Genomic DNA, 12379 nt, shown 5'->3' with positions numbered 1-12379 from the left:
AATCAAAAAATGTTTTAACAATATACAACTGAACCTGGAGATATACATGCAAAGCTTGAATTCCGGCATTGCTTGGAACAGGCTGAGGAAACAGTACAGGGGGTATGACTGAGGTAATGATTGAGGAGATTTGATCTAACAGGGGAATAAGAACGAGAGGAGAGGTCAATTACAGGATGAGCGAGGCAGTAAAAGCTTTAACCACTTCAGCTCCAAACCCCTGCCAATCACTCTCCGTCCACAGAAAATGACAACCTCCTCGCTCCACCCGCCCACTTGTCCCCCTCCCTCCCAAAAATATCTCCATTGTCACAACCCGTAACCCACTGCCACTCCTTTACCCCCGTCCCACCCCCCTCCACTTCCTCTTCTTCCCAACCTCACATTGGTGAGCACCAACAGGTGCCTGGCCCACAGGCCTCCCAGTACAAAAACATTCCGCCCTCTCGTCACTCCCAGCGCTGCGCGTCCAATCAGGCCGTGGTTTCACCCATGGAGCCGTGGGCACAAAGTGAAGAAGAGACAGGAGAGAGAGAGAGAGAGAGAGAGAGAGAGAGAGAGAGAGAGAGAGAGAGAGACGTTAGCTGAACAGTGTGTGCATTTGTTTGCCTGAGCCGTATTAGAGTATCTACAATAGGTTCCAGGTGAAGGTGCCGGGGCGGGGGTGTAAAAACCTGGAGAGGGGCCTTTGACTGGCACATTAAAGCGGAAGAAGATGTCAGAACTGTCATGATTGAAGGATTAAAGATGGAGCTCAACATTAACCTGAGATTCAACACACTTCTCCTCGTATGCAGCAGCATTTGTCTCACTTTCACTGGTAAGGACATTTCATTTGAAGGTGGCTGTGTTTTTGTGGATGGTTTTGAATGGTCAGGGATGGGAGGACATTGGAAGAAAGAAAAGCTAAAGTGTCTGACTGCCTTTGACTTTGACCTTTGACCCCTCCCCACCCCTTCGAGTCAGGGATTGGAAAACAAACCGTTGCCCTGTGCTCGCTGGCGACCTGTTCTGCAAGGTTCCCATTCCTCTGTCTGTCCTAACACTGCTACCTTAGAACACAACCCATCTCCAACTCCATTTAGCAGATACACTTAGGGATTGAAGCTCTCGGGACAGTGACATTATAATCAGATAAGAGACAAGCGTCCCTCTGCATTCTGTCATTTCAGTTAAACTGCTATTGATTCCGCTCCCTCTGTGTTTTTCTTTCGGATAAAATCATAATTAGAATCGATTTGCGATGACTAGTTCTTATCTGTGCTCGGCTGAAGGGCTCTGACTTTGACCCTCAGTGGGAGCGGAAAGCAAAACGGCTTCCCTGAATTGGCTGTGACCTCCAGAGAGGTTGTGATGGATTGTTCCCCGTCCGGGTTGATGCTACATCTGTTTTCCCCAAAGAGAAGGGCACGGCACGCAGAGGACATAGCGACGGAGCGGGAGACACACGGAGGGAAATCCCACGGCAAGAAGTCCTGTATTGAATGTCCTGTCATAGACGTTGTTCCGCGTGAAAAGCAAAAGGAGGCTGCTGTGAGAACATATAATGAATCATATTAGCAGATCATTGTTTGTTAATCAGAGTCTATTTCCGTCCCCAATGGAGCTGGTATCCCAGACATCCCTTTGATCCCATTCCCCCTGCTGCATATCAATTACATTAGCTCAGTCACCTTTGCTTCCCATCGTACACCACCAGCACCTGCCCTGCTTCTTTTGTCCTTCTATGTCTTTTCCACGTGTTTGTTCCGTCACATATTTGGAACGAGAGTCAGTCAGTCCACCATCGTAGCTACTGAGGGACACTTATTGGAGATAAGAGCTTAATTCTGCTAAATGATAATACGTCAGTTTGTCCACTTCTCCCAATACTGAATTTTAGGCACTAAAGAGAAACCAATTTATTTCTCAATAATGTTTTTTTCTTGCTCTGCCTCAGGGCAGTTTTTTTCATTTATCATGGATTTATTCTCAGATTAAATAATAATGATTTCTCCACTATTTGCTCTACACTGTAAGAATATGAATCACAAAACACCAGTATCAATCGGTCCATACCGAGAATACAGTGTATTTTTAGCATAGGTCATTCTGGAGGGAATTGAACCCCTAACCACTGCAGGCCGGACGCACTGATGCCCTGGCAACAAATATGCTGCGGTCTGGGCGTCTGGGCCTATGTTGTGTGCTCATCTAATTTTAAACTATGATGGATGGATGGATGGATGGATGGATGGATGGATGGATGGATGGATGGATGGATGGATGGATGGATGGATGGATGGAGATCAGCTTCATAAAGGCATTGCTGTTGTTCTGGCAATTAACATGTGAAAATGTGGATTCCATCTGTGCGTTTATTTTGAATCGAAACATTTTAATTTACTTTGAGATTCTGAAAGTTTTATTGTGAAGTCAGTGCTCATATGTTTGGAGCATCATCATAAAACACATATACTGCAGCCTACGACTTCTTCCATCCAGGAGCCTCAGAGACCGAGCGGAGGCTCCATCAGAAGATCTTCCAGAACTACAACATGAAAGTCAGACCTGCTCGGTACTGGGAGGACAAGGTGATGGTCCGCATTGGGATGACCCTCTCTCAACTTGTCAGCTTGGTAAGAACGACTTTGAACCATCTTGATATCAAGTTAGCCTTTATCACGAAAAGGCTATCCTCCAGTACACACACACACACACACACACACACACACACACACACACACACACACACACACACACACACACACACACACACACACACACACACACACACACACACACACACACACACACACACACTACTACTACTACTGCTGACTGCGGCAGGGTCATCAGCTCTCCCATACATCACAAAATATGGTGGCATCCCTAATATTTATGTCCCTCTCTCTCTTTCTCTGTGTCTCTCTATCCCGCCACAGAATGAGAAGAACGGTGAGATGACAACCAACGTGTTCATGAATCTGGTACGAGCGTGAAAACATTCGTCTTCATCACCGAGTCTCGCTCCGCTCCCCCGACTCCTCTCTCCTGTCTGCTCTGTCGCTCGGCCCTCAAATGGACTTGTCACTTTCTATAACCACAAATGATTTCTCGCCTCATCCGGACTCCCTCTTTCAATTCTGTCCCTTGCCCCGGCTAATCAGAATACAGAGTGTCTTGAGTGTTTGTGACAGAGTCTGTGTCAAGATGAGTGGGATTTGAGTGACTTATCAAAGGCAGGGGCAACAAGGATGTAAACGACAGAGACAGCAATGATTTCACTTCTTGTCTGCCCCGTCTCCCATTACACCTTCCTCTTTCCCTCCTTCCTTCCTTCCTTCCTTCCTCTCTCCATCCACTCCAGGCCTGGACAGACTACAGGTTGTCATGGAAGCCGGAGGAATATGACAACATTGATGTTCTGAGGATTCCTCCCAACAAGGTGTGGCGCCCCGACATCTACCTCATAAACAAGTGAGTGTCGAGGCAAGACCCCGACAGAAATGGAATGACGAAGCAGAAAGGGAGAGAGAGTTTGCATTTCTTTTCTATATAAGAATTATAACATTTATAAAAAATATATATTAATAATAATAATAATGCTATTATATTATTGTTTTATATAAGATTATTGTTGTTATAATACGATTATAATCATACTATCATAGCGGTAAGATTATTTTTAGTATTATTTCTAATAATAATAATTATAATAATTTTATACTGATGATGGTCATTTCTGTTTTCCCTCCCCACAGTAATGACGGTCAGTTTGACGTGGCCTTGTACGTCAACGTCCTGGTTTACAGCGACGGGACGGTCAACTGGCTTCCCCCGGCCATCTACCGCAGCTCCTGCTCCATAGAGGTACAGTCAACCTCGTTCTTCTGTTGGGATCATAGAGAGGACGCGTCGTGGCTGATGTTACAGTAAATATGCACAGCCTGCTTACATCCAACAACCCGCAGGTGGCGTACTTCCCGTTCGACTGGCAGAACTGCAGCATGGTTTTCAGCTCTTACACCTATGACGCCTCTGAGGTGGAACTGCAGTACTTCCTGGATGATGAGGGCAAAGAGATCCACGAGATTGTTATAGATGAGAATGCTTTCACTGGTAAGTAACTTCAGTTCCTTTTTATCGCACTTTTCTCTTGTCAAAACACAATAACTTTTTATCCTTATTAGCTATTATAATTTGAGTGTCCTCAGTAGCTGCCATGGCCAACCGATTCCAAATGGTGCCCAGTTTTATCGGGGTTGATAACAATTTATGGAATATAGACGGCCTCTTAACTGGAGGTTTATGGGGTTGCATATCATCCACTAATGTCGGGTGTTTTATTTCCACCGCCCTTTGTCTCCTCCCCAAAGAGAGCGGAGAATGGGCCATCTGTCACAAGCCCTCGAGGAAGAACGTGAAGGAAGACCTGTATGAGGACATCACCTTCTATCTCATCATAGAGAGGAAGCCTCTTTTCTACATCATCAACATCATCATGCCCTGCATCCTCACCAGCGTGCTCGCCATATTTGTCTTCTACCTGCCTCCCGGAGCAGGTCTGCACATCTGACATGCTCCGACAGTGTGACTACACATCACTGTCAAGGAGTGGGGTTATAGGGAGTGAGACTACCCTTTGATTCATTGTCTAAAGTCATGGCAAGAGTCATGTGTCTAATACACACTGGAGAAGCCTTTGAGGGATTAGATGTTTTATTGATTTGTTATGGATTGAAGGAAAGTGACCTTGACCAGGAATCCACTTTGTCAATCTTTGGCCTTGTGTGGTCAGATTACAGACTGATGCGTCTCTGACAGGGGGGCCGGTGATTTTTACAACAACGATCAATGCTTTTGTCCTGCAATAGCGGTCTACTACTGCCGCCACTGTCTGTCTGTTTGTATGTGGAACGCATCTCCCGGGAACCATTCATCTTATTAGATTCACACTCTTTTTTATTTTTTATTAGGGTTTCATTTTCAATATGCCAAACGCAGATATCCACTAACCTGATTCTGTCCCCTGTCCAGGGTCACGCAAATACAAAAATAATAATATCAAAGAAAATGCTAATAAAATATATATACTAATATACATACATATTCTAATATAGAATATAAAAAATGTGTAAGTAATATTAAGAGAAATTAGATATAATAAAAAAATTTAAATCATGTTGGCCCTGATACACTGGCAACCTATGAACGATGTACCCCGCCTCTCGCCCCACTGTCAGCTGGGGTTGGCTGCACCTCCCCCCCACAAACCTCAAAGGATAAGTGATATAGATAATGGATGGATGGAAAAAACTAAATTGTTACTGCTACTAATAATAATAATCCAAGCTGTGGCATCATAATAGGACTGTAGGATCAGATTCATTCCGCCAATATATTTATATATCGCAGTGACAGATCATTAATTCACAGGAAATGAAAGACCTTTAACATATCTAATTAAATGGCGGCCGTGTTTCATCGAATTTCTGATACGATCCACTCAAAGCAAATTTGGAGCAACGGCTCCACTGAATAAAGCACTGGGGGGTCTGGTCTCTTTCCAATTACACAAAATGAGTGGCTGGGAAAGCAAGGAGGCAAACGCTGTTGCAGCGAATTGGACACGCGATACATTCAATGTTAATAAACTTGGAATAAACAGCCGACCAGCCCTATGTAGGAGAAGCTAGCAGAGTAATACCTGCTGCTGCGTTGTCATGATTAATCCTCCATCTCTGCTCCCTGCAGGAGAGAAGATGACTCTGTCCATCTCCGTCCTCATCGCTCTGACTGTCTTCATGCTGCTGCTGGCTGACAGAGTCCCCGAGACCTCCCTCGCCATCCCAATTATCGTCAACTACGTGATGTTCACCATGATCCTGGTCACCTTCTCCGTCATCCTGAGCGTGGTCGTCCTCAATCTGCACCACCGCACGCCCAGCACGCACATCATGCCAAACTGGGTTCGAATGGTGAGGTGTGGGCGGAACAGTCCAGATTCACTCACCGGTCATATTTTCAGTGCTTTTTGAGAATCCTGAATTGAATGAATGTCAAATGTGCAGGTTTTCATTCACTTCCTGCCCAAGTACATCGGCATGATGAGGCCCAACCCAGAGGAACCAATGTCAAAGGAGCCTGACGATGACGCGCCGATACAAAGCTTCAACGGACGGCAGCCCGGAGGAGAGTACTTCTTTCGCAAGATCAACCCTGATCTCGTCATGCCCTGGAGAGACAGGTAAAGAGACATTTACCAACAAGGAGTCTCCTCGAGGCGTGTTTCATTTTGTCTCATCTTATTTAAACTGAAAAGATAAAGAGTGAAACCTCATCTTGCCCTGGGTACCGAGAATATCACCTGGTTAGCAGAATTGAAGATTATGAGCAGGGGTGCAAGGTCATTCAGTGATTTCACTGAAGTAATCAAATTTTAAAATCAATTCTAAAAACCACAGGTAACCAGTGCAATGAGGCAGAAATGGGTGCGACGTGATCATATTTTCGATTTCTCTACAGTGCTCTGACCAATTTGGAGTTGGTTGATTAAATCACAGTTTTTTGGTCCTTACTCCACTTTTAGAGTGGATTTAAAACCCAGGAGTCAAAGCCTGTGTATGGAGCAGTTATTGCGAGTGGCTCCCATTTTTGTTTGTAGACGGCACACTCTTTCACCTGAGGCGCAGTTGTTCTGCAATTAAATCCTGACACCAGGTTCAAAGCTCTTCTGCCGATGGACAGTTGGTGGCAGTAATGTCCCAACAAACATAGAAATTCTCTAATATGGGTAAAGAGGAAGAACACTGCTCGCAACCAACCAGAGACACACGCAAATGTGTTTTGATAAGAAATACTAAATCAGTAATACTACTTCTGCTACACCTACCACTAAAAATACTACTAACAATGAATAATAGGAGGCCAGAAGTGATGAGCACGAGGCCTCGTCCGTCCTGATTCAGCCCAATTCCAGGCTAAGATGTGCTGATCCCAATGTTACACCGGGGGGGAAGCTCCTTCTATTAATGTTAATAAAAAGCCAGCGCAGTCATGAATCTTCTTTGTACACTCTGCCAAAGTGTGAATGTTGGATCTGTTGCCAGAGCAGCTATTCCAGTAAAGTACACCGTGTGCTATAGACTTGGCAGAATTGCAGGCATCACCACAGCAGCTCAGAGAATGTGTCAGGACAGCAACATGAAGTAAGGATACTGGTTCGTACAGTCTTCAAAGAACGACTAAACTCAGTGTACTTCAATGCACATTTCACACATTTATTATTATTATTATCATTATTATCGTGTTTTGTCGTAATCTGATTCTCTCATTTGTAATTGCACGCATAGCATGGCCTCAGGGATAAGACTGTAAGTACAGCTATTTATTGGATCGCCATGAAATTTGTACAGATGTTCATGATCCCCAGAGGGAGAATGTGAGTGACTCAAGTTTTCTTCTTGTGGTTTTGGGGGGCGAAATACCTAAACAATCAAATCGTCAAAACGTTTGTTTCATTTCATCATCTCTACTTTGTGTAATGTTACTAAACATTAGCAGCCTAACAACTGTGTCTTATAAATTATAGACCTTTAATTTAGTCGAGGCTCTCCGTTCGGCCGTGATAGTTGTCGCTGCTTAAACTGTTCCTCCATCAAAAGATGTACCTGATATGTTCTCTTCAGATTCCGTCTGTCCGACCACGCAGGGCCTCACTCTGGTTAATGTGCCGGTAGGCCTCTGCCTTGCCACCCAGCCCTGGCACTATAACCAGTCCCAGGGCTGGGCGTCTCACATCCCGTTCCAAAGGCATCACATTCAGCCCCAGCTAAGCCCTGCGCCCCCCCGTCCACAGTCGCCACTCACTAAGCCTCTGTTTAGGTTGGGCATTAGGGGGTAATCCCACAGAGTGGAGGCGGAGGCAGGGGGTGAACAACAGATAGGGGGTAGATGAGTGAAAGGGAAGACCAGCGCTGAGTGATTGGGAGGATTTTGTCATTTTCTGATATGGAAGAAATGGCGGTCGGGTTAGCTAACGGGCGCCATCTTCCAACCCATGTACACGTCTTTCCCTCATCCACCTCTCTTCATCTTGTTATTCTGAGGGTCAGTCAGAGCAGGTGTTGCCCTCGACGACACATTTGAAGGAACTTTCTGGATGTTTGAAGATGTGAGCTACTTTCATATGTGTCACCCCTTGTGTGTATTTAACTGTTATCACTAGTATTAACTGGTGTGTGAACATCAGTTTGAATACCCAAGGGTGCGTGTTTGAGTGAGTACAGTGTTATGAAAAGGATATCAGTCAGTATATGTATATTCATATGTGTATGTACTCTGTGTGTGTGTGTGTGTGTGTGTGTGTGTGTGTGTGTGTGTGTGTGTGTGTGTGTGTGTCACGGTGAGAAGGTGCCCCTTGTCTGTGGTAATGAATACAAGCTCTGGAATGCAGATGGCATGCATGATGCGTATCGAACACCACATAGCACACACACAGACACACAGACATGCACACATTCAAGCCCTCTCTCTCTCTCTCTCTCTCACACACACACACACACGGGAGCTTGTGGTCACTCATTTTTTATTATCCTGCAACCCATCTGTTGTCACGCCATCTTTCTGTGACACTGGTAACTTCTCCTGCTCCGTCTCTGACACCTCCTGCAGGTTCCGCACATAATAAACAACCACACACACGCAATGCACACCTCAAAACTGTGTACACTACACGCGTGGACTGTATGTAGATATGTAGTGAAGGGGTCAATATGACAGGTGGACGTGGTGCCGAGCCAGACTTCTTCACAAGGTGACACATACGTATCCTTGAAATCTCAATGTTTCAGAGATAGACATATAGATACAGTATAGGACTAATGATATAATGATAAGGGATGGAACCAAAGCTTGTGAAGCTATTTAGGTATAAGCTCGTGATGCAGTAGAACACATGAGCAAACGATTGGGAGATTATATCGGTTCACACTAGCATCTCATAACGATTTTGATACCTTACTATATGACATTCTTATACCTTATCTGTCTATCTATCCATCTATCTGTCTGTCCATCTATCTATCTATCCGTCCATCTATCTATCTATCTATCTATCTGTCTACCATCCATCTATCTATCTATCTATCTATCTATCTATCTATCTATCCGTCCATCTATCCGTCCATCTATCTATCTATCTATCTATCTATCTATCTATCTATCTATCTATCTATCTATCTGTCTGTCTGTCTGTCCATCTATCTATCTATCTATCTATCTATCTATCTGTCTGTCCATCTATCTGTCTGTCCATCTATCTAGCTATCTGTCTGTCCATCTATCTATCTATCTATCTATCTATCTATCTATCTATCTATCTATCTATCTATCTGTCAATAGGCATTTTGGCTTGGCACTACAACAATGCCGTCAATAAGAGCCTCTAACTCGCCGCTCATCTGCCTTATGGAACAACTGTGCGAGGGTACGAATGACGGGGTCGTAGGTCACGGCGTCGCACGAGTGTTGACCCATGTGTTGTGTCAATGTCACCCCTTTGTGGAGGGAGTGTGCTGCTGTCCGTCAGAGCTCAGAGCCTTCAGACTGCTCGTCAGTGGCCAGAGGGCACACAACACGTTATGTATGTGACTAAGAGGCAACACTGACACCTGCATCCATACTGAACGTCCTCCACGGGACAGATAATGTCAGCGCTGGTGTGTGAACGATGCTGTGCTGGTTGCACAACAACAATCTTAGCATTTGTGGATCGTTCATTTCTTTTAGCAGACAATCCTGACTCGCGGGACATTCCCAGATTAGAATGAGTTCTACAACAACAATGTGTCCAGTGTAACGTTGGTTTGGAATTCTGTGAAACACAAACTGCATAATTTAGAAAAGAAACTGTAGTAAATACATAATTTCTCCACCGCACCCATGATTAAACTGAAAAGTGCTGCAATCTCAGAGCACGATGCAGCAATTTTAAGAAATTCTTTAAACAAGTGTTTACACTTTAAAGTGCTTTTATAAAGATATGTATTTGCATTGCATCTCCTGCAGAACTGGAGAGGAGTTAACTGCCCCCTGCTGGTCTGGATATGCGTTAAAAAGTTGTCTTATAAAATGACTTTTATATTGGTTTTATTTGCTTCATCATTTTACTATTATTTCCCTTAGTTAATATTGTTTTGGTCTAATTTATTTACCCATTTATATATTTGTAATCTTAAAAAATGTATTCAATGTAATATTTTCTCACGTGTTATTCCATTTTTTTCATATTGTTTTCTATGGCGTTTGCCCAGACACAATTGATTGTCTGGATTCAAACCTTTATATTTATAGGTAGATTAGAACTTTTAGTTTTTTTATTTTGGCTATGACAACAACATAACAACATTCATTATAATTTTCATTATTTTCTCCATTAATATTCCATAATTTTAAGTCCAAAATTAGTAAGGTTTGACATTATGATCATTCAATCAGTTTTATTTTCTTATTGTTAATTTATAAGATAAACTAACTGTCACCCTACACATCCAAGGGTCCAATCAGAATTCACTTGGCCCCACCTCTGGTCCCAACACTCACTTGAGGTTGAGTTTATCCTTGATTCTTGAGAATCGAGAGAAAAATCTTCCTAAAAGTTCCTAAATCAATCTTGAGTTATTACTATTTAGTTTTATTCATGTAGTATTTTATGTTAAAGTAGAGTTTATGGACTAAATACTGCAGCCAGTGTCTATGTCTCCATGCCCTTTCTGCTCCTTTGCCTCCCGCTCTCCAAGTTCTCTCTTTCTTTCTGTCTTTTAGGTGTGAGAGCACGGTGCAGCTCCAGCGGCTCCCGAACACTGACAGCTACTGTCTCATCCTCCCTCCAAACCTGAAGTCGGCCATCTCCGCAGTGACATACATGGCCGAGCAGCTGAAGAAGCAGGACACGGATGACACGGTGAGAAATGTGCACGACATGGCATGACACGACCCAGGCTGTCAGGCAGCTTGTTATCTATGCCTGTCTTTCTGCAGCCCCTGAGCACAGTGGTTCAAACAGGTCGCAGTGAGGTTCACGTGTCATTGCTTACATACTGTACAGTGCAATGCTGACTCTGCTTACAGTAAGAGTGTGTGTGTGTGTGTGTGTGTGTGTGTGTGTGTGTGTGTGTGTGTGTGTGTGTGTGTGTGTGTGTGTGCTCTCCTGCAGATGACAGGAGACTGGCAGTTCATTGCTCTGGTGGTGGACCGTCTCTTCCTGTGGTTGTTTGTCATCATCACCACCCTGGGAACTCTGGCCATGTTCTTAGACGCCAGCTTCAACTACACTCCTGATGACCCCTTCCCGTAGAAGACTGACACACACACACACTCTCTCTCTCTCTCTTACTCTGTCTCTCAGCGGGCCATGGCGCCACAGACCTTTGTGTGTGCCCACTGAGGCTAATATACACTCTCTCTCTCTCTCACACACACACACACACGAGCTGTAGATCTACAGTCATCATTGTGAGACCCTGGAACCTGTTTCTTGTGCCCGAAATGACCAGTTATTTCAATTTGACGAGACGTAATCGGCATTGACGTTCTCAAAATACAGAAAAAAAGTGGTATAGCAATCTTTTACAAGCTGCCACGTATGTTTGTTTAATTGTATATTCACAAATGCGAAATGTAAATTTACGCATACTGTCTTTGTTTCTTTGACTTTATGAATTTTGCTGGCTCTTAAAGGTGAAGATTTATTGTTTTTTATGTCCTTGTAAAGTGAATACATTTGGGATCTGGAGTGTTTTTTTTGGGAAAAAACTACACATTTGTAGTTGACATGAAAATAAAGACAATGCTCCGCTTAATTGTTAATGTTAACAATCATTATTTGCAGTCTTATTGTCGATAAGGAGAAAAATATATAAACAGCAATATTTCAGGCAAAACTCATTTATTGACATTTTATTATTAAGTTTTAAACAGTTATTCTCTCAAGCATGAGGGGTATTTTTTTATATTTACCACTTCTTCTCATTCATCGCAACCTATAGGTGTAAGAAATATGTTAATATAAATATGAGAAGCTTTTTAAAGTAAATTGGGAGCAGAGCTGTAACTCACCCTGTCCCTGCTACATCGAGTTTCCTCTCTGCTGAGCTTCTTCCCTCCTTCTCTACCTCCTCTCACTCTCCTCCCACCACTGATTGCACAATCTTCCCATCACCAACACAATCACAGCAGCCCGGATTCTGTGCCAGTGTGCAACCACTGCCAGTCCGTGCGCACATACTGTCACACGCACACACACACACATCTCGTGCACACGTGTTCAGGAGGAGAAATACGGTTGGAGCTTTTATGCTGTTTCCCATGTGACTGTTTTCGAGCACAGCCACAATGG

General features: G+C 43.8%; 1 protein-coding gene across 1 annotated transcript; it reads left to right on the top strand.

Annotated features, from left to right (window-relative positions):
- The first annotated feature begins 555 nt into the window (after positions 1–555).
- On the top strand, positions 556–11560 carry chrnb1l (cholinergic receptor, nicotinic, beta 1 (muscle) like). The gene is made up of 11 exons (XM_034614906.1): positions 556–820; positions 2485–2618; positions 2925–2969; positions 3350–3459; positions 3744–3852; positions 3954–4101; positions 4359–4544; positions 5737–5960; positions 6054–6229; positions 10807–10945; positions 11198–11560. The coding sequence occupies exons 1-11, from the start codon at positions 730–732 to the stop codon at positions 11336–11338; spliced, it is 1503 nt and encodes a 500-aa protein (XP_034470797.1). The 5' UTR covers positions 556–729; the 3' UTR covers positions 11339–11560.
- The last annotated feature ends 819 nt before the right edge of the window (positions 11561–12379 follow it).

Source organism: Hippoglossus hippoglossus, chromosome 18 (assembly GCF_009819705.1).
Source record: "Hippoglossus hippoglossus isolate fHipHip1 chromosome 18, fHipHip1.pri, whole genome shotgun sequence".
NCBI classification, from domain to species: Eukaryota; Metazoa; Chordata; class Actinopteri; order Pleuronectiformes; family Pleuronectidae; genus Hippoglossus; species Hippoglossus hippoglossus.
Note: the sequence above shows the minus strand (reverse complement) of the source record. Positions and strands in the feature narration are given on the sequence as shown.